Below are 24,268 nucleotides of genomic sequence, written 5' to 3'. Positions count from 1 at the left end.
ACCACGGCAATTTCACCTAAATTGCACTATTAATTATTGTTTTTAAATATTTCCAAAAAATTAAGTAAACTCTACAACTCTACTAAAGTTACTGCATTCGTGATGCAAGTAACATTAAGGAAGCCGTGAAAAAATCAACAAGATTCCAGACTCATCATAGACTGGGGGGGGGGGGGAAAGACAGACGTATATCACGGCCTGCTGGAGAATAGTAAACACAGAAAACATTTTAAAGCAACAATGTTGAAGATAGATATTTTTGTTTTGCAAATTTGCCGTCATTGAACAGAAACCAAGATGGAGATTTCATTGCAACTAATTAGAAATTCCTCTTTCAGGTATGTAATAAACGATCTTCGCACAAAATAATGTACGATACACGAGCGGTATGTTTTCTTTCAATTCTCGGAAATTAAAAAAGCTCAACTACGTTTCGCTTTTTCAAACTTTTCCTCGAACATGAAAACTTGAACATACCGCACTTGTAACGCATATTACTATTTTTCATTCGGTACTATCTTCATTTTCACACATGACTACATACTAAGCTCAATGGTCGTCTTTCAATTAAAGGGGTGAGAATGATATAGTCCTAAGCCAAACACATAGAATTTTACAGGAGAGCATATTAAAGGTTCAGAGTCCAATGCTATTAGGTGCGGTATCATATTTCTTTGGCATATACTTACATCATTTCTTGAGTAATTTTGATATTATTTTACTGGTAGCTTCCCCATACATGTAAGAAATGAACTCATACAAAAATAGCTTTTGTTAAAAGTGTGGCTTTGGATTTTCTCATTCTCATCCCTTTCAATTTAATAATATGCAACACATTAAAATTAAAAAAAAAAGCTAAGCATTATTTTGTACCCAAATTCTCCACAGATAAAATTATATCACCCTGTAATTTTAAATCGAATTAATTTTCAAATAAGTGTACAAACATAGACTTATCTTTAATAAGAATGATATTACTTCTAGCTGCAAAAATATTTATTAAACCTCTCACACTAGTTAATAACGAGCTCAGGTAACAAATTGATACAGGTACTCTATATTCAAAAGCAGCCGGGCAAAAGGACTTCTTTCAGAGCGTGATAAATAGGTATCCCAAGATAATGACGCTATATACCAGCATTCTTTCTCAGGCATTTCATCCTTCAACTTTTAAGAGGTAGGTAATTGTAGTAACTTTGTCTCTTGTTTCATATATATTACTCTTTATTCAAAATATTTTGTATAATACACAATATAGTAGATAAAAGATAATATATGTAATAAATTGTCAGACTACTGGAAAACCACTAGTCTGGAAGGACTTTGGTTCATATAATTACAAACTAATAAACCCATGACATTCATGAGTGAGTGAGTGAGTAAAGGCATGATCTACAACATTAAAATGGGCAGGTTGAGTATTAAAATAATACTTATGCATGAAATACTTGTATTATAGACCCATCACTTAAACAATCTGTACGTTAAAAATTTAAGTCTTTTAAATTTTAGAACACATACAAACATAAATGTCTTATCTTTTATAATCAAAAATAATATTTATATTTTTTAATTGCAACACTAATCAAAACTGCACAGTTTCATTATTTTATTCTGATTTTTCTGCAAATTAACAATATTCGTTTACACTATTCTCTTAGAATTTTAAGGAAAGATAGAGCGAATGTAACGATAAAATTGAAATAAAATGGGGTGAATAGGGACGAATTTTTACTATTTTTTATTTCTTTGTGACAAAGAGTAAATATAATAATAAGTGTGTTTATGTATTATTCATAACGAGTGAACAAATAAACTTACTTACTTACTGGCTTTTAAGGAACCCGGAGGTTCATTGCCACCCTCACATAAGCCCGCCCTTGGTTCCTATCCTGAGCAAGATTAATCCATATATCCCACCTCCCTCAAATCCATTTTAATATTATCTTCCCATCTACGTCTCGGCCTTCCTAAAGGTCTTTTTCCCTCCGGCCTCCCAACTAACATTTCTGGATTCGCCCATAAGTGCTACATGCCCTGCCCATCTCAAACGTCTGGATTTAATGTTCCTAATTATGTCAGGTGAAGAATACAATGCCTGCAGTTCTGTGTTGAACAAATAAACACTCTTATTATTATATTTACTCTTTGATACAAAAAAATAGTAAAATCACAGTCTAGTATATACAGCCACGAAGCATGAGTTGTGAGGATGTTAGGAACAATAGACTGTGCTGGTACTATTTCGCATTGTCTTTAATGAGGCGCTATTAGCGATCCTAGTGGTTAGCAACTATCTATAGATGCATATTTACTACGTATTGAGCTTCGTGACTATTTACCAGACTGTGGTAAAACTGCGTCTCTATTCATCCCGTTTTATGGTATTCATTTTTTTTATCAGTTCAGCTATTTCGCTTTTAAAAACATTATTATTAGTTACTTTATATGAAGGAATGTAAACATAATTGCCAAAAAACATAGGCTATCTTCACGTTTTGTAATTCAATCTTAACTTATCTTATTACACTAGTTACAGCAAAATGAAGTCACATTTAAAAAACGAAGGTTAAGCCTTTTTACCTAAACACAGTCATTTTGTAATTACATTTTATCAGGAACAATGCAACACTGCTCTCATTTATTTTAATTATGTTCTACGCTAAATTAACGACCCTTTTTACTAATATTTCATAAAATGGTGACAGATGTGAAAGTGATCGGTCTAAGATACATTGCAATCTATATACTAACTTTCCATTCATTAAGTAGTAATTGGCACAGTGATTCATCAACTCATATAGTAATACTCAGGATACTCTTCTCATATTCATGAGATTACTATCTAAAAATAACATTATTAGTTTAAAGTTTATGTTACGTGTATATAGAAGTGTACCGAACTCCAAATCTAAACTACAAAGGAAGTTCTAATTCAAGTTACACTTATTAGTAGAATAAAATAATATCAAAGAAGTTATTTGGAGTAAGACACATAGTCGGCAACATTTGATTGATCTAAATAGAATATTTAATCTTTTTATATTCTTCCCTTCAAAAGTGTTAAGTGTAATTGTCATTAATCATTTGAGTTTAAACCAACTTTACTAATCATTTTGATACATATAATTGGCCATTTCTACTTGATAATAAATAAATCATTGTAAGTTACAGTTTAATATAATACCGGCATGTATTTAGACCGGACATTCTTCGATTCTGAAGAGGGAAACAAATAAAAAAACCATTACTGTGTAAATATTTATTATAGAATTTGTTTCTTATATTCCGAAAGCTTATTGTGCTTTAATGTAAGGGGCAGTGAAATTCGTACTTTTCAATACAACTCAAGATTTACGAACGAATATATTTCACTTATGAACGTTATTGAATACCGGTATGTGTGTTAAAAGAATGTATCCAAAAATGAAGAATGTATTTATGCTGTACCAGTATTGACATTTGGAGAAAAGGATATATTAAAGTATAGCAAATTATAATAGTCTTTACTTTTATGCTACAATATAAAACATTGTGATTTACTTCACAGTCTTCCACTACTTTTAATGTGTTTCACTTTTCTGATGGGAGTATTATTACACAATCTGTGTAAACAAGAAACATACCTGGCATCAAAAATTATGTTTCGTGAAGCAGCGCCTGAACTCTGTTTTTCTTTTATTTTGTTCGAAGCACAGATTTTGTTTCATATTTTATAATACTGCATAACTCATACGTTGGTACAGTATTTTCAATAATTTATGAACGGCATGAATAGTTTGTAGGCTATATTATATTTTTATAACCGGAATAAAATAAAAAAAAAATCATAGGTAGAATTATATCTTCACCTGTAACTGGTGATACCATAATTAAAAATAATTTTGTGGATTATCATTAAAATATAGGTCTTAATGTGGGAGAAATATTAACAGAGGATAAAACAGTTACAAATATAAGTGATTTATTTCACTAATTAACTAAATGCCTGCATTAAAGAAGTGTAGACTTTTCAATTAATACTGCAAATATCATTAGTCTGAAAGTCAATTTAAACAAATTTGTACTCAATTTTATTTGACAACATATTAATATAAAAACATTTTCCAACAGAAACAATTTAAAAAGATTCTCTAGCTTCCCTAAAAATTGCAGATAATTCAAGTTTTAGAGACTATTTACTCCTGCACGTAAAAATGTAATAGAAAGTATTTTCAATATAAAATGACAACACTTTTAATTGAACAATAAAAATGAACTTCGGGTTGATCCCTAAGAATGAAATACCGTCAACTCCCGACAATTCGTGGCAATTAATGCATGAACTTCCGCGAAATATCGAAAATCGCAAATTATCCGCAAAATTTTTTATTATTATTTTAATTCCTGTAAATGTTACTATGATAGGTTTAATTACTAACATGCAATTCAAAATGAAGTGCAAAATGTGAAACAGCGCAAAACATTTCGAAACATTATGATGTCATGCAATACTGCAGTGGGATAAACTAGATAGAAACGTAAGTTTTATAAAAGATCGTAATAACTTTAACAAAAATAATGTCTTTTTTTTTTTTTTTTTTTTTTTTTAGAGGATTGTTATTTATTTATTTTTTTTTTTTTGATTCTAGATCGCAAATTTCTTAAAAGTAACAGGAGGAGGGAGAGAGCGTAAATCGAGTAAAAATGAAAATGAAAATGGTAATGTTACTTTGCCCCACCCCCTGCGAAAAAAAAACGATCGCGAATCACATGCAAAGGAAATTATCAGGAGTCGACTATATCTGAATTAATTTCTTTTCTCTTCCTGTTACAGTCACGTATGGAAATATTCGAACTAAAAGTATCGTGATAAAAGTCGTTGTATAAAATAATTATTTATAATGGAATAATTCATTTACACGTTTTCAACAACTCATGATATGTTGTAATAAATTGTAAATCAATCTTACAAATTAAGCTGTTGCTAATACTCACTCCAGGCAACTTTTATCAAAACTAAATCCTCTTCCAGAACTCATAAATAATATTCTTCTTCTTCTCAACTTATTTATATACACTGCTTAAAATGATTTGAGAATCACTGTTACTCTGTTGTACAATTACAAGGGAGACCCTTACGGAATGCAGTCATAATGAACAGTTCTGCACTGTGTAAAATAATGCTGAATATACAGTAATTGCATTGCAAAAATATCCCTGCAAGTATTTTCTCTTGCCAACTTGCATAGTTTCTGTAGTTACAATGAACTGAGATAACTTATAGATTTCATCGAAGCGATGAGATGGAGGTCAGTAGTTTGGACTAGAACTGCCCATATTAGATCATGCTCTTTGAGAGAAGCGGACTTCCCAACTGAGGAGAGCTTTATGAATACTCGGACAAAACGTTGCAATGTTCAACGTTCATTGCCTCTGCACAGCCAAGATGCTGGTTGTCAATCGACAGCCATTAATATGTTGAAAATCATCCCTGTTGACACAGAGTTCTCCAGTTCATAAAAGTTCATTCGGTTTATATCACTTTGTTCTGAAAAAAGTTAAAAAATCAACTTAATTGAACATGATGGCATTCCAATACTGGAAGACACATTCAGTCATGCTATGAACAGGTATCATAGAAAGATGCAGATGATCTTGAAGCTATGTCTGCATATTCGCGATTTCCAGGAGTGCACAGTTTGCTCATTATGTCTGTTGTCGCCCTTTTCCTGAAAAACATTCAATAGCATGACTTAAATATCAAATTATTGCATAACAAAATTCATTATAGCGTACTTAAAGATAGTAGACCTACTGCCAGTAGTAAAATACTTCATATTATCTAATACTTTTATTTTAAAGATACGTACCTATCTCAAGGATAAACATTGATAGAAATTAAAACTTAGCAGAAGAAAAGAAAATGCTGAATAGTATATTACGATACAAGGTTGAAAAGTGCTTTTTACAAAATCGAGGAAAAGTTTGAAAAACGAGTGAGCACGATCATATTTTTAAAATTGCAAATACGATATACAATGTTCCCTTTCAAACCTTGCACGAACTTTCATTTTCAGTCAATATTGAACCTAGAATTAGTCTATTATTTGTGTTGTGTGATGTATTTTAATAAGAAAAATCCACACAGTTTTTATATTTATTCAGTTACGAACAAGTGATAGAGAAATAAGCTTCACATGGCTGCAGTTTCAACATTTGGCATCATGAAATACGAACTTTTTTATATGTACCGGTATTTATTCAATTATCCGGCAAAATCTCGTGTCCGGAACTAGCCTGGTCCCTTTGGTGCCGGTTAAGAGGTATTCTACTGTAAAACTATTTCGTTTTTCAAGAAAAATCAACAAAAATACACCACTTCTATTGTTTGTTCATTTTTTAATCATGCCATCTCTTTAAATAGTGGATCAAATACTACTTTAAATGAAAGGATTTTCAGACAATTGAAGTTTTTTCTTCATTCACAGATCTCACAGATCAGCATTTCAAATACAGCAAACAAATTGCTAAGAATAAGCCTACCGGTATTAATAAAATTATTCACAACAAGCTAATTAGTGCTACCCATAAACATTGCTTTATAAGGAACACTGTAAACAAAAGATTATTCAGATACCATTATGTGACATTCCTTATTATCAATTTTTCTGCTTTCATTTCACGTTTTCCAGTTAAGTTACAGGCACCAGAATCATTATGAAGAGGCCTACAATGTTCAGTTAGAGTTTGTCCATTCCTGGGATATATTTTTTGTAACAAACTTAAATTAGTAAATCATATGATAGCTTTATGAATACAAAAGAAGTAAAACGCAGGAATCTGAAATAAAATAAATGAAGATGGATAACTGACAACAGAGAGAAATAACTGCATGGTAACATACGAACCTCTTCCCAGACAATGCTGCTGCATCCAGTTGAATAATATTAGACAACGTAAAGTTCGTATGTTATAACTACGGAATGAATTTCCAGGTGCTAAAGAAGAGAAATTTAGAACTTTAGAAAATCCAATTTAGAACTTTCAGGAGTTTGTATAAAATTTACAATTAATAATTTTAATTTTAGTAAATATTCTATTTTAGGTGGAATTTATGTACAACGAACTGGTGCTGACAATGAGTACTACTGAAGACTCATATTCTATCAGTGAAAGAGACTTATTGTTAATTGGTCAGTTTAATTTCGCATAACGAGGGTGCATTGACGTGAATTTGTAAGCGCTCGCTTAGCCTAAGCAACCTACCACCCCTTTTATGCTGGAATGAACTTTTCCATACGAACTTCGGTTCCAGGAAATCAGTTAAAATCTTCTTACCAGAGCAGTATTCGTAAGAGAATTTTTTATATTTAAAATAGAATTTTTGTGGTTTTTTCGACATTTATGCATTTTTAGTGCCGGTATTTTTATTTTAAATATACGCAAAATACTGAAAAGGCGCTTTTCAGACACAAATATAGTTCTGGGCATTTATAGGACTTTATTGTTCATTTAGTTGTTTTAGGTCCTATAGAAGTTTAATAGGGGATCCTGTGTATATGAAACGTAGAGATGTTTGAATAACATAGTCTAGGATGTAGCAAACAAAATAGGTACAGAAGTAGAAATCCTTTCCCTAGTTATAACGTTCCATCAACCAGGGGCTGTGCTAAAATGGGACCTTTCTGGTGTTATATATTGCACCGAAAGATAATCCGAGCCCACCCATCTATCTATTTGCGTTTCCTCCCCACTCCAGACACAGATAGACTCTAAGGGTGCTATCCACAGACATTTCGCTAGCCCGTGCTACGAGCGTGCTAAACTAGCCCTGGCTATCAACTGATTACTTGTACAAGATTCATATATCATATCATATCGCTAACACTGGTTCATGTATACGAAAAACGTTAGTTCGCTGATCATCCACCGGAAGCCAGCGCTAAGAATTTCTATGAATATGGCCCAAAGTGTGTAAGCTAACACTAGCTTCAGAACACTTCCAATTCAATTTACTCACCAATTTTATTATCGTCGAAATATCTTAAAAAAATTTTTACTAGCAATGTCTTCACAGATTCTATTACTGCTGTGCATAAACTGACAATATTCATATTTAATTTGTTAAACTATCTCTAAATAATAGCTTCTTACTGTTTATTTTTCTTCCTCATTTAGGTAGTGCACAAATGTCAAATTCATCGTATGCTGTTTAATATTTAATACTATCAATATCTGTCTTCACCCCGGAACAATATCAATGGTGTGGAGTACAAGGAAGAAAGATTACCCTCTTTAAGTTGTTCTGTTCCCCGAACTCCCTGCTCTTCAACCAATTAAAAATTCTAAAGCCATCTGATCAATTGCCATCACCTGATCAGTGCGAAAAACACGTGTCAGTATTATTCAGGTCTTATGTAACATAGGCAGAAAATGAGAAAGACTGGAGAATGCTGGGTTTACAGTGAAAGACCTGCCTTTGAGCAGAACGCTGAATGAATGAATGAATGAATGAATGAATGAATGAATGAATGAATGAATGAATGAATGAATGAATGAATGAATGAATGGTGTTACATGTCATGTCATGCAGTCTATCATTTGAGCCGTTCAGAGCAGAAGTGGTGTAAGTCAAAAATGGGTAATGAGGGTTAAAGTAAACATTCTGTAAAATACAGCGCAAAGAAGCAATTAATTTTCAATTTATTTAAACTGTTAGTAGTCAGTGGATAGCAAGAAGGACATATTAATTGCTACTTTGCGCTGTATTTTACAGAATTTTTACTTTAAACTTCATTACCCAATTTTGACTTACACCACTTTTGCTCTGAACGGCTCATTTATAATTTTTTAGTAGGTTATTTTACGACGCTTTATGAACATCTAGGTTATTTAGCGTCTGAATGAGATGAAGATGATAATGCCGGTGAAATGAGTCCGGGGTCCAACACCGAAAGTTACCCAGCATTTGCTCATATTGGGTTGAGGGAAAAGCCCGGAAAAAACCTCAACCAGGTAACTTGTCCCGACCGGGAATCGAACCCGGGCCAGACGCGCTAACAGTTACTCCACAGGTGTGGGCCATTTATAATTAAACAGAAAGATATTCATTAAATAAAATTGGTGAAACTATTTTCACAACTAAAATTAGCACATGAATAAGCTAAATTTTCTTATTGCAGTAAGCCATAGTATTTAATAATAATAATAATAATAATAATAATAATAATAATAATAATAATAATAATAATAATAATAATAATAACAATAATAACAATAATAACAATAATAACACCAATAGTACCTCAAAAAGTCTGATATCCAAATACAGTTCAACTTACCCTCTTGTTGTTACATCCATCTCTGCGACTTGAATGTTAGAAACATAGAGATGATCATTGCACCAGAAAAAGCAGAGAGAACGGGGCTGTAAGACATCCATGTCATACTCCCAGTAGAATTCTACTTTGCGAATCTTCCCCACGTCAGTAGGATGTGTTACCACAAAACTGCGTGACTGTCCATGTTGCAGCTTAACATAACCACTGGAGGATAGATTAAAAAAATTCATTTAAATTCATAATTAATCTTATTTTATAAAGACGAATGGAAAGACCCAATTATTCTAACATCTCATTTGTGTTATTGCTTTAAAATCAAATATACTTCACTATAGCAGTGCTAATTATATTAGAAGAATATAATATCTTACAGCAATTATTATCATAAAATTATATGTAGTAATTCTTAAAAAGTGATAGGGGATTCATAGTATCCCTGTAATTACGTGAAATGTTTATGCTCTCGGTTGAGTGTTATTGTGATATTCAGATTTTTAAGGAATTGGTTCTATTTTCCTTAATTTCTTTATTGAAGAAAAGTATTTACAATGGAATTATTACTTTTCATCTGAATTGGCTTGTTGGAGAGCCATTATCGTTAGTATTAGTTTATGATAAGAGAAATAAGAAATATAATTCATGCAAGAAAGTAAGTCTATTTCTCTAGTGAACACTGTATCAATGTAAGAATCTAATCCGTTGCTAAGCAAGTGATATCAGAATAATGCCGTACTAATTAATTGCCGTTGCTATGCAAGTGACGTCGGATGTTGAAATTTTCGTAACATATTCATTTGACACTCAAGCATGAATGTTTCACGCTGATCCGTTGCTAAGCAAGTGACGTCAGAATAGTGTGACGTAACTCACTGCTGTTGCTAAGCAAGTGACATCACATGTTGAAATTTTTGTTAACATGTTATTCATTTGATACCTAAGCATAAACGTTTCAAGTTACTAATAATAATAATAATAATAATAATAATAATAATAATAATAATAATAATAATAATAATAATAATAAAGAACAATGAGAAGACAGACGCTCTTGGAGACAGGATGTTCAAAGATGTCGACTGACGTCATGAATGAACTACAACAATAACAACAACAATGTAAGTGATACTTTTATTGTTAATTGTTCATTATAATTTTAACGACATTACAATAGGTTATGGTGATAACAATACTAAGGTGTAAATATGTCATTGCACGGAAGCCATGGTCATGCATTCGAATACTGCCTACAACGTAGATCTTTGTCTGTTTTCAATGGGATGTTCTGCGTTGTCTTAGGTGAAAAACCGGAGCAGTGCTGATGCCACTAACTGGAATCCCATCGTGTGTCCGTCTAATATGTATTTCAAAAAGAGACCAAAATATTAACTTTCGGTGTGTCTAGGCAAATTTATAATCTTCGAAGGGAAGAGAATTAAAGAGAGAGAGGACATAGTAACATTGATAAGTAACTACTATTTCATTTTACAATTATTAAACTAATTGTAAAACGAATTGATAGACTTTTTTCTTATGTAAGCATTTGGAAAGCAAATGAGAATTTTTTTTTTTGTCTTATGCTAAATATGTTATACAGAGTGCGGCATTTAACGTTTCCTATTTTCAAACCCCCATAACTTATTTAGTTTACAAGTAAATTACAAGAAATTAATCAGTTTACAACCATTATAATTTTGGAATTACAGTACATCTTATGTTTTGAAAATAATGTCTTTGAGATGTCCTCCATTGGCGTCAATGCATTGTTGCAATCTTCCCTGCACACCAGCCATTACTCGCCGCAATGTTTCAGGTGTAACATCAGCAATTTCTTCACGAATCGCGGTTTTAAGGTCCTCGATGTCATGAAGGATACGACCGCAGACCTTAGTCTTAAGATACCCCCACAAAAAGAAGTCTGGTGCAGTGAGATCAGGGGAAACAGAGGGCCACTGAATGTCACCTAATCTGGAGATAAGTCGCCCAGGGAAAGCAGCACGAAGTGTGTTCATTGAAACACGTGCTGTATGGGATGTGGCTCCATCCTGTTGGAACCACAGGCGCTGAATGTTCCAGTTACGCCGCACGGAACGATACGGACTTCTCTGCAGAGCCGTTCTCACACGTTCGACATTATCAGGAGTACGCGCCGTTTTCTACGAACTCGAGCTTTGTTTTGAACCGATCCCGTTTCACGCCACTGACGCACCCACACACTGATTATTTTTCGTGATGGTGCAACTCCACGTTGATTATCACCAAAAATCCGCCTAAACTCGCGCTGGACAGCAACAATTGACTTGGTTGAAACAAAATGTTCAACACAGAAAATGCGCTGTTGCACTGGCCAACATTCCATGGTTAACTAAAGGCTTTGCTACACCGAATCCCTGTGTTGGGATGTGGCTAACTAAATCCAAGGCTTTGCTATACCGAATCCCTGTGTTTGCAAATATGTTTTACCAACAATGTGAACAGAATCGCCAACTTAAAATGGGAAACGTTAAATGCCGCACCCTGTATATGTCACAGATTGGTATATTATTATATCTCTACCGATGATTAATGATTGCTTTGTAAATGACTTTTCTTGATCGTGGGCATCAGAGTACCATACTAAAAAATCAAAACAAAAAATATCTGGTTACCTCCATTGCAATACTCTGGCCACTGCTTGCCTGTGTGTAAATTGATTGGTTAGACATACTTTTTCTGACATTAGTACAACCTTCTGCTATCTCTCTTCCCCTCTCCGTTAACTGTGACGTTGCACAGGGGCAGTGATATAATATGAGATCTGTATATGATATTCCGATATCCACTTCTCTGCTTAAATATACAGTTCAACATCAACTAGTCAATGTGAACTATGTAAAGTGGAGTATGAATAGGGCGACCAAAATGAATTATTGTATTAGTTCAAATTTAAAATACAGTTACGAAAGAAAACATTCATGATAATAATAAAAAGACACTTTCAGCTTCTCCAATAACGGGACTACCTCATTGGACAAAGCACAACACACAGAGTGAAAACAAAAACAGACCACAAAAGAGAAATGTGGGGAACGGACAAAAAAGGGAAATTAAGTACAGGAAGGATAGTAGCATACATATAATAAGCCTAAACAAGTAAACAAACAGATTAGACGTTCGGACAAAAGTTCTTCCTTTTTAGGAAACAAAGTACAGGTGGTATTTTAAAATGGCAAGTGATCCTCTGATAGCAGTAAGGGAAACATCACGATCTCAGTCCTACTTTGGTTGCAGCTTTCGTAAGGCTTTATAAGTAAATTTTATTTAGGATATTGAGGTACCTTCATTTAAAATTTTCAGCACTTTAACATGTATAACGAGGCTTCTGAATTTGAAGTACTTAAATATTAATACACCAGCCTTACTCCAATTTATAAAACTTCTTATAAGAGACGCTACCATTATCTACATAACGAAATTCTTCAGTATCTGAAAGTCGTAAAAGAGTGTAAAGTGAGGCAAGACTAATTTTTAAATTTTACTCCGTAATTGTTGTATTACTGCCACATTGCCTAGTTCATATTTTTCGAACGCTAAGTTACAGCCAAATCGTTAACGTTTCAAAATATATTGGGCTATGTAATATGACAAGATGTATGCTAACCAGTTCAAAGATTATAAGTCAAATATTTAGAATTTTAATTATGTAAATATGATGTGACCAATGTAGTTGTTATTCTTATCTACTCAAAGTAATTTTAAATTAACTTCAATGCTGAGACGTTTCTTGAGTATATTTTTAAAGACATTTAACCCATGTGTCAGTTACATTTAAACTACAAATTAAATTAAAATTAATACATCCAGGAACTTATACCTCGGGGTGAGATCCAGGTTTCGAATAACTCCAGTGTCGCTGTGTAGTGATATTCTCATGAACCCCTGAACCCAATTTTCAGCTCTTGGTGGCTTGGCCAGATCTACTATCACTTTATAATGGCGACCTAAAGAGAAATAGATTGTATCAATCACTTCATAGATCTATGAATATAGTCATCAGCTCATCACATTATAAAAAGTAAATAGGAACAGAAATTAGTTACATTGTTTAATCAGAAATGAACTAAAAACACTGCATTTTAAATGTTTTGTTATACCAGTATCTGAATTCATTTATTACTCAGAAGAAAGATACCTGAAATCTTATAACATAATGTGATCTAAAATTAAGTAATAAATCATAATCACTGGAAACAGCTGCTGCATAGTGGTAGTGGAAGGAAAAAGGAATTCATGTACTAAGAAATAGTAGCTGCTAAAATTTAGAAAAAAATAATGACATGTGGGGAAAAAATGAAATATCTTTTAAAACACTTGAATGAAAATTTTTTACTGTAATGAGATCAATAACTTTATATTCTAACATGATTATACACAGTAGCCTATGTCAGTGTTTTAACACGATCTATAGTTTAATAGTGCCATTAAATATCTATGTTTTTAATAAATGAAGCAACAGTTTTTAAGAAGAACTACACAAATTTTGCTTGGTATATCTTGTCTAACACCATCTGTACAATTTCGCGCACACGCACGCACGCACACACACACACGCACACGCACGCGGTATTTCAGACCACCCGTTTCAGCCTTTTTCTCGAAAACTATGTGATACTGGTTGTTCATAAAAAAATTGATAACCAAAACCTATGTAAAGAATCGATTGGTGATAGTACCATTTCCCGTAACAAACCGGAAGTAGGGAGTACCTATGGTTAACTTCGAAATTTCAAATGATAACATGGGTCATTGAAGGTATCATTGGAAACTACTTTTAAAAACAGGCAACTTTTACTGAAACTTTTTTTTTGTAACTTTTATTGTTTACTCACAAAGCAACAAAACTTGTAACTTCCGAGAAATGCTGTATGTTGTTTATGTACGTACATTGCTCATAGTAAGTGTTCAAAATCTCCGCCACTCTGTGCTAAACAATGAACTGATCTCCTTCTAACATCTCTATATACCGGTATACTAGTAGATTCGAAAAGTATCCGAACTTTGGGTGGCAACGCCATGCTCAGTAGGCAACTTCTCTGCCTTGTGCGTGTGATATGTGGCCTACTCTCCAGGCGTATAGTCCCAGTGTGCCGACCGATCAAACGTGAAAGTAATGCAAGAAGTGTTTTCCGATATCCAGGGTCTCGTACAATGCGAGTGTATTCCTGAGGGTCGAACTGTCAGTAAGGAGACACATGTCGCAATTCTTCGGAGTCTTCCTGATGCAGTTCGACGAAAAAGACCCAACTTGTGGCAAGAAAAGAATTACGTTCTTCATCATCGGTAGCTCTTGGTGAACGGATTCCTCGCACAACACAAAATACCTGTCCTTCCACAGCCACCATATCTTCCAGATCTTGTTCCACCAGATTTCTATCTATTTTCAAAGGTCAAATTCCTACTCAAGGGACAGCGATTTGCTTCAGCCGAATAGGTGAAAATTCATGCGACGCGCACACTGCGGGAAGTGACCAATGATAGGCTACAGGAATGTTTCAAGAAGTGGTATGGAGGCTGGCAGAAGTGTGTCACTGCCCAGGGGGTGTACTTTGAAGGTGGTGGTGTGTAAATGGTTACATGTCATCTGCAACAAAGTTACCTACATATGTTCGGTTACTTTTTAGCTCTACTGGTACTTATGGTTTTAAGGAACCCGGAGGTGCCGCCCTCACATAAGCCCGCCATCGGTCCATATCTTGACCAAGATCAATCCAGTCTCTACCATCATATTCTGCCTCCCTCAAATCTATTTTAATATTATTCTCCCATCCACGTCTCGGCCTCCCCAAAGGTCTTATTCCCTCTGGCCTCCCAACTAACACTTTATATGCATTTCTGGATTCGCCCATACGTTCCTCTCTCACAGTGAGAGTCCAAGTTTCACAGCCATACAGAAGAACCGTTAATATAAGTGTTTTATAAATTCTAACTTTCAGCGTTTTTGAGAGCAGATTGTATGTTCGGACAGTTGACTAAACAACATATAGACACACGCACTAGTACAAAAATTAAAGAAACACGTTAACATGTATTTATAACAGACGTAGAAACAGTAAATAGTATTATTAGTTAATGAATAATATTTTCTTTTTGTAATTTTACAAATAGTTAACAGTTAAATTACCTGTATTATTGTACATAAAATAGTATGAGTAGACTAATAAGCTAGGCTAGACTAAGTAACGTAGTAATTTAAATTATTTTACTTATTAATGAAGAAAAATTCGTTCCACACCGGGAATCTAACTCAGGACTCTCAGCTTTGGCGCGTTGAGTGCTCTTACCATCTGAGCTATATACAAAAATTATTTTAGTAAGATTAAATTTTAAATGTATTGTTTGTATAATTTATATACTACCTGGCATATATTTAGTATTTGATATTTTGATACTGGTATTGCTCTAATTATGAACTTTTGCTCAAGGGATCTACGTGAAATAAAACTTAAAAAATTGAATCTACGGGTTTATTGCTTATCCAAGCACCTTTCCAAGTTGTGAAATTCCTTACAGTCAGTCTGGACGATTCAGTGAATGTGCTACAAATTGTTACAAATTAGTCTGTCTTTTTCAGTACGGTATATTAAGTTACCAGTATCACACAAAGTTTTACGGGCATGTTATGGAAAGTCGGTAGGCCTGGCAACTCTAAAACTGCTTGTTATAATAAGCTGTAAAATACAATCATAGCAATTACAATTAGCCTAATCTACTTTGTTAGTAATAATTGAACAGTAAACCTACGACAGTATGGAAACTCTTTTCCAGTTGAAATGAAGTATTTTCCGCCAGGTGTGAGTTCGCCATTATCTATGGCATTATTTAGAGTTTCATCCGCTCGTAGCCCCATCACTGCACATTCACTGGCATTACTACCATGGCACGAGAAACAACGGCCCTGAAATGCAAAACGATCACTGAGTTATAATTTCAATCATACCCTCAATCTGATAACTTGAGTACTAAGAAAACAATGTTATAGGAACTACAACTCGATAAAACATTATCCAAGACTGGAATAAAAGTAGAAAAAAATAAAGAAAATAAATAATTACCATAACAGATTGACAGTACGTACTTGTTTAACATTAAATTATCATACGAAAACTAAAATTCGTAACTAGGGTTGCCAACCCTCCCGTATTTGCCCCTAATTTTTAACAGTCTCCCGACTCCCGCATTATTCTTCTCTTCGAGCATTTTTTTCCCCTTGTTTTTACATACGGTAATCTAAAGATTTTTATTCTAAACATTTGAATTTGCAGTGAATGGTGACTGTTTATATGGTGAGTTTTGTTGTTAAAGAAATGCATTGAAATATGCACTCTTTATAGAACGTAATGCTTGCCAAGAATGGGTTTTAGTGCTTACCCGTTTAAAATCAAACAGTGTAAATGTTATATATTTGGAAAAACTGGCTAGTTTGTTCTACTCATACGAAGTAGTAATGCTCATACAAAGAGGGTGTTTTATTTCATGAACAATTTATTGTAAAGATGTTAGAAACAGGAGCACGACACATATAATCAAATCAGAGCTGAAAACTGCAGTCAACTTCAACTATTACGCGAGATAAAAGTCTCAAAATACTCTTAATTTAAGCCTAGCTTCCAAAGTGTAGAATAAAGTTGTTTTTTTAGTAACTGAACCGAATAATTTGTCAATTTTCTATGTGAAATTTTGTCGATTCCTTAGTCTTCCGTGTTTTTTTTTTCTAAAAAAGTTGGCAACCCTATTCGTAACATTCACATGATGACACAGTCTAGTATATACAGTCACGAAGCTCAATACGTAGGGAATATGCATCCACAGATAGTTGCTAACCACTAGGATCGCTACTATCGCCTCATCACAGACAATGCGAAATAGTACCGGCACAGTCTATTGTTCCTAGTACCCTCACAACTAAAGCTTCGTGACTGTATATACTAGACTGTGTGATGATGTAAGTGAACGTTACATCCATCCCAAATTCCGCCTACGAAACCATTAAATATCTCCTACATATCTCGACTGTTATTTGGACTGTTTAAGAAAAACTGAATGGCTTAAGTCAGACACCCTATACTTAAAGAGAAGTGTAAATATAATTAACTCAATCTAATGTAGTCATGATATCAATTTTAGGCCCAACTCTGGACTGATCGTTTCCATGACGACGTTATTTTCTCCATATAATCATGTGTAAAAAAATAAACACATTACTTGTTACAAAACAAGCTAATTTCCTACCATATATGCCTGATTGACTGTACTGAATTGACGTACCTGCAGGAAGTGTTGATAGTTGTCACAGCGATGGGCCACATATGGACACTTAGAATTTATAGAGTCTATGAATAGCTTGATGGCTCGGATATGATTGCATGCCACCAGCACTCTACTCGCTTCTTCAATACCGTCACGTATCAGAGTGAGCGGCAGCGGTGTTTCAGTCAGGTCACAGCCCGGTTGCTCCTTGCCATTATTTGGGTAGAAGTCAACATGGCCGCACGGTTGTCTCATTCCGTAACCTACAACAAAATCAAACGCCAATTATGTCTGTTAATAACTTTTTTTCAAGAATATACAGGGTGATTCAGAACTTATGTTATAGAAGAATATGGTAGATAGAGGGTACTAAAAGAAACATTTTTCATTCTGCAATGTGAGTCTTATCTCCCATCGGTGCGGCGCTGTACTTGTTTCAGTGTTGTGGCTGGTACGCAATTATTAGAGACTCGCGAAATCGCGAAAAAACTAAAAACCAAATAAACATAGCTTAAAACATAGTTCACATAAAAAATGATATAATTACACGTTCCAACTCGCGAAAAATCGCAAAAATCCTATGATTCGCGAATTTAGCATATTTTCTGTCGTTATTCGCGAAAAGACGCAATTTTTCAGCAAGTAATACATTATCTAAATTTGGAAATTTTAAAAGTTCTGTTTGAAAAATGCACAAGGTTTGGAATGCTGGCGCTAGATGGTGTGAGTTGAAATGGTTCGTAAACGGTTTGATGAGTGGCAGATGAGATATAAAACTATGGATCGTCGATCGATATAACCTATCTCGTTTCTTGTGTAGTAAACTTTTTCAATCGGTATCAGAACTGTTTCACAAACAGAATTTGTTAAGCATTGATGCAACTGAAAGCAGTTTGAAACCTCTCTTTGATTAGGTGCCAACCTTAAAGAATCTATCACCTGATGCAGCAGTACATGCACACAGTGAACTGAAGGACATAGTTAAAAATAGTCCTGGACTTTCAGTGCGAGAAGTTTTGCTGTCGTTACGTGAAGATCACAGTGACTTTGTGGACAAGCACTCCAAGTTATATGGGTTCCAGTTTCTAATGTAGACTGTGAACGTTTTTTTTTTCACAGTTCTCGCGTGTGCTAACAAATAGAAGAACAAACCTTACAATAACAAACTTTGAACTATTGTCTGAGTACAACTTTGAATGTTAAATAATGTTAAGTATCTTAGAATTGTTATCGACGTAAAACTTTGAATATATAATTATAATTGTCAATTATCTTAAGAAACATAACAATTTAATAAAACAGGATGAAAATTTCAGGTTTACTCAAGAAATTTTCGTTTTCACTCAAGAATTTTTATCCTTTTTAATCAAGAATTTTAGCCCCTTTTATTCAAGAATTTTGACTGTCTCTAGCAATTATTCATGTAAGAGCCAATGGCTTGACTCTCTGCTGAGTGAGCCTTCAATGAAAAACAACAAACAATGACACTTAACAACTTGTGCATTACAGAAGAGCTTTGTACCGACGCCCCCTTTCTTGTAAATAATACTGACATCGCCGAAACAATGACTGCTGCGTCCGTTGAAATATGCTAGGTTTAGTACATATGGTGTTACAGTCGTCGATAATCCGTGGAAGAAAATAATCGACCTGGTCTACAGATGTGGCATACACTAGGGTCTTCAAATGCCCTCACAAGAAGAAGTCAAGCGGATTAAGATCTGGCGATCTTGCTGGCCATGGGACGGAACCTTGATAACCAATCCATCTGTCATTAAATGTTGCCGTCAGCTGTTGCCTTGCCGCTACGTCATGCTGGAACCGTCATGCTGCGGTACCTTTTCCAATAAAATGGACAGGGTGTTTTCCAGAAAGTTCTGTAATTTTCTTTCTTTAGGCAATTTTTCATGACATGTGGACTGAGACAATGACGCAACAATGCGTATAGCAACAACAAACAATCACAACATGGCAAATAGCCACTACATTAAAACAAGTGTAACGCCGTATCGGTGCGAGATAGATATGGATCATATGCGGAGACTAAGAGGAAGGAGGAAAATGGGAAAGATTGGAGGATACTGAGTTCGCAGTGAAAGACATGCCCTTGGGTAGAACATCATGAATGAATGATATATTTATTGCATAATCAGATATACTGAACATCAACAAAATCGGTCCAATACTTCAGGAGAAATCGCTTTTCGCATACAAACAGAACCACAGAAATCAAATAAAACATAAATCTAATCGACATGAATATCGTACTCGAAGACAAAAGTCTACTTTCCCATTAATTGAGCCTAAATGTCATACAAGTGCAGCTCTTGAACTTGGTGCTAGTTTCGGCCCAAGACTTTATAATAAAATTACAAACCATTTTCCAAATATTTTAAAATTGAAACTTTATAAAATTATTCATGATATAATATATATTATAATATTAACAAATGTATTTTTTACCTTTTATTTCTGTCGACTATATTCATGTTTATATTGAATATCACTGGCTTCTGTCTGATTGCCAATTTATATTAAATGTGTATTTTTCTCTCTTTTTTTCTTTCTTCTTTTTTTGCTCCTGTGTTATTTATTGGTTTGAATTAAGTTCCTTAATGTATTTTGTAATCTGTCCTTGTAAATTTTATGTTATATTATTGACTAAGACCACACTGTATACGAGCCTGGCTCTTACGGTAGTGGCTAGAAACATTTTTGTTTTATAAATTTAATTTGTACTCACTAGCTAGCTAGTTAAATAAATAACAAAATTAAAAATAAATAAATAAACAAACAAACGAACGAACAAACGAATGAACAAACGAATGAACAAACGAATAAATAAATAAATAAATAAGTAAATAAATAAATAAATAAATAAACAAATAAACAAACTTGTTCTCTATGGGGAAATGCTGAAAACGTGTATTCATATAAAAATGCCGAAATCCGCTTTCTTTATATTTTGTATAATAAGAAAGTAAAAACAGATTTTCAGCTACAGAGGAATACCTGTATCTCATTTTTTAGAACTGTGAAGTGGGTATAGTTGTACAATTCCATCTACATCAATAGCTGCATTTCAAATTTTAACTTCGATTTGAAAATTCTTTTCTTGTGCGTTGTGTAAGATAAGCTACATAACACAAATCCTAATAGACCGCAAAATATAGGACCTACAAGCTAACTTACACAAAGGTCTTGACATGTCACTTACCTAAGAGAAAAATAGATTTTCCATCAGTGTGAATAACATCAACTAGTCTTGCGTCAGTAGGATCTAGACGGACGAAGGACGGCATTCCTTGGAAGTAGGGTTCTGCAGGATCCAGTCCTGTTATGCGACCCAAACCTGCTATGCGCTCTCCTGCATAGCCTGCGGTATGTGCCCCAAGACTGTGACCTATCATATGTACGCTAGCTGGGTCCAAACCAAAGTTTGCCTGTAGTCAAAATAACATAACTATAAATATTTATTATAGAAGATAAAAATATGGCTTATGATAATAAATCAAATACGAAAGTAATTAAAAAAAATTAAGGTAACAAGAGCTCTCACAGGTGACATATTCTCCCTCTTAATCGAATTTTCCGTCAGGACCGCAGCAGCAGACCACAGCTTTATCACGCAGCCATTAGATGGCGCATATGTAACTGTAATATAGCTGCGCACACGGAAACATAGTCGAACGTGAAATGCGTAATGTGATCCGGTTTTTGCGTCTGAAGAGCACCTAACCAGCAGAAATTCATCGTCAATTTGTTAAGGTGTACGTATAGGTTTGGTACTTTCGGTGGGAGGTACTGGATCATCCTCCCTACAGCCCAGAAAAGGACAAGGTCGATTCCGAAGTAAGCGAAACAACAACACTGCATTGCAACAGGATGTCCCATATCTATAGCTACTATAAGAACCGCAATTTCCTTAGTTTCAAACGCAGAAATATATGCAATATTGTTGAGTGAGTAGTCATATAAAGAAAAAGGCAAAAAAGGTACATATAAAAGCAAGAAAAAGGGCAAAAAAGTACATATTAAAGTAAAAAAAAAAGGGGCGTAAACGGTAAAAAAGGCAAAAAAGCTTCATCAGAATGCTTCACTTCTCATGACTCGTGCACATTTACTAAAAGCTTTTAAATATGACATTTAAATAAAATAAGCATTTTCCTAAACATCCGATATCTAGTTATAACGACCGGGGGAGGGGGAAGGCTAAAGTCCCTCTTAGCCCCTCATTGGATCAGTCTATGATATCTCCGACGTTTTTAAACTACCTATTAAAGATTCCATCTTCAACATCATATCACCTAAAAGCATATGGTCGCCTGCAATAGATTATTGAGTGATACAATTAAAATTTTAAACTGTTAAGGTCGGAGATAATACGTATCAATAAAAAGGTGAAAAACTCAAACTCTTCTGAACAACAAAGTTACTTACTTCTAAGGAAAAAAGTGAATCTGTAAAAATTTAAGCATAACCACATTCATCAAATTCATGCGCTGAACACGATTAAGGTCTATAGATACCCTAAATATATTATGATCATAATACCTGTAGGTAGTTGATGAAGTAAGCGAGTTCCAGACCAACAAGTCTCGTGTTGGCTGTGGCCTGAGTATAAAGAGGCAAGGAGCCACCTGCCCAGTCCACTACTACAATGTTCCAATCTGCATGCTTCACTAGCTCCTTCCTCATTTCCTATAATTCACAAGAAAACAAATTAAAACTTTCAGCGCGATGTGAGCAGTAAAATAATATTTTCTATGGGTTTAAATCACTAATAATTATATTCACTTATTATTTTATCTCCTCTACTGAATGAAAAAAAAACGCACCAGTACTTCTATTTTATAATATGAAGAGTAAATTACTATGCAGTCCTTTTAGAAATTGGACAATAGTAAGATAGGTTACATTATAAAGGGTTTCTTTTCAACTTCAACAATGAATGAATGAATGAATGAATGAATTAATTAATGAATGAATGAATTAATTAATTAATTATTCATTTATTTATTTATTTACTTATTTATATATTTATTTACTTATTTATCTATTTATTTACTTATTTATCTATTTACTTACTTATTTATTTATTTATTTATTTACTTATTTATTTATTTATTTACTTATTTATTTATTTACTTACTTATTTACTTATTTATTTATTTATTTAACCTGGTAGAGATAAGGCCATCAGGCCTTCTCTTCCCCTCTACCAGGGTATTACAACTACAATATTAAGAATACAATTACAATTATAATTACAATTAATATTAAATTTACAAATACAATAAAAATGAAAGCACTAAAAGATTAACTGATTAATAAAAGCTAGACAGTTTATTATAAAAGTTAAGAAGAGAGAAGCATTTCTTTTATTGATTAAGTAAAAATTAAACCTACTCTACGCAGTAAGAAAATGCTTAATAAGTTTGCTTTCGAACGCTACTAAATTCCAGTGATGTCACTGGGTAGGGTATTCCACAAGCGCGAGAGCGAGATTGTGTATGATGATGAATACGATGATGTCTTATGTGTTGGTATGGCTAGTATGCGGCTATTTTGCGTGCGAGTGAAGAGATTATGATATGATGACAGATGACTGAAACGGGAGGCAAGGTAGGTAGGTGTAGAAGTGTGAAGGACTTGGAAAAGGAGAACAAGAGAATGAAAATTTCTACGTTCGTTAAGCCGTAGCCAGTTTAGAGTTTAATTAAATGTGACTTAAGAATTTCATGGTGTTGGAGGTAGTACCTCGCAAGACAAAGAAAGAAAACACATTTGTTGGATGTAATATCAAGAATCCTGGAAAATATATATCTCCACTTCATTGTCTTCCCTCATAGTACTAACACTGTCTAGTATATACAGTCACGAAGCTTGAGTTTGTGAGGGTACTAGGAACAATAGACTGTGCTGGTACTATTTCGCATTGTCTGTAATGAGGCGATAGTAGCGATCCTAGTGGTTAGCAACTATCTATGGATGCATATTTACTACGTATTGAGCTTCGTGACTGTATATATTAGACTGTGGTACTAATGTGTACCTACGAAATATTGAATGTTTCTATGACATGGTACAATATCTAAACATCATATATTAATTTTCACTAGGTTTAGCATAATTGCCCCATAGGGATTCCAAGAGAGGCTTGATACAATCATTTCAGAAATATATTGTGCTTATCAGGAACTAGGTTCACGACAACAATTAACTCGGAAAGAACCAAGTTTGCAATTTAAATTTAGCATGCTTTAAATTTGTAATAATCTCTATATGAGGCTAATTATGAGTAGAGGATTACTTAATGAAATGATATTGATCATAGCATCACATGTAAGCCTAAGAATTTGTCTTGGTAAGCCAGTCAATCCCAGAGAAAAATCTTTCAACTTGTTCTCTACAGCACTTCGTTGTACAGTACTTCTTGTTAGTCGAAAGTCTGCAAATTTTTTCTGATAAATAATATCTTTCCTTTATAAATGGTGTATCTCTTCTGGTAATCATGAATTTTATTTAATATAAATTAACTTGTTCAATTCTGTTCTAGTGACGTCATTTTAATATGGCCAATATTTCGATTTATTACGGATTCATAGATGTAATTTCATTTTCGCTATTTCTATTAGTTTTTATTTTTTTCTATGAGAATA

At 33.8% G+C, this 24,268-nt stretch overlaps 1 protein-coding gene across 5 annotated transcripts in view; it reads right to left on the bottom strand.

Moving 5' to 3' along the window:
• Positions 1 to 1,209: 1,209 nt before the first annotated feature.
• LOC138694804 (pancreatic triacylglycerol lipase-like) overlaps positions 1,210 to 24,268 on the bottom strand; it is a 242,331-nt gene continuing 219,272 nt past the window's right edge. For all 5 annotated transcript variants that reach the window (XM_069818889.1, XM_069818886.1, XM_069818888.1 and 2 more), the window contains 7 exons: positions 22,161 to 22,307; positions 20,824 to 21,049; positions 17,625 to 17,869; positions 16,101 to 16,254; positions 13,174 to 13,300; positions 9,324 to 9,527; positions 1,210 to 5,711 (listed from right to left, as the gene is read on the bottom strand). In XM_069818889.1, the coding sequence (XP_069674990.1) occupies positions 5,603 to 5,711; positions 9,324 to 9,527; positions 13,174 to 13,300; positions 16,101 to 16,254; positions 17,625 to 17,869; positions 20,824 to 21,049; positions 22,161 to 22,307 (1,212 nt within the window). In that variant the 3' untranslated portion in view covers positions 1,210 to 5,602. The remainder of the gene's footprint in view (positions 5,712 to 9,323; positions 9,528 to 13,173; positions 13,301 to 16,100; positions 16,255 to 17,624; positions 17,870 to 20,823; positions 21,050 to 22,160; positions 22,308 to 24,268) is intronic.

The sequence above is a fragment of the Periplaneta americana genome, chromosome 2 (assembly GCF_040183065.1).
Source record: "Periplaneta americana isolate PAMFEO1 chromosome 2, P.americana_PAMFEO1_priV1, whole genome shotgun sequence".
NCBI classification, from domain to species: domain Eukaryota; kingdom Metazoa; phylum Arthropoda; class Insecta; order Blattodea; family Blattidae; genus Periplaneta; species Periplaneta americana.
The sequence above is the reverse complement of the archived record's forward strand: the minus strand, read 5'-3'. Positions and strand labels throughout refer to the sequence as shown.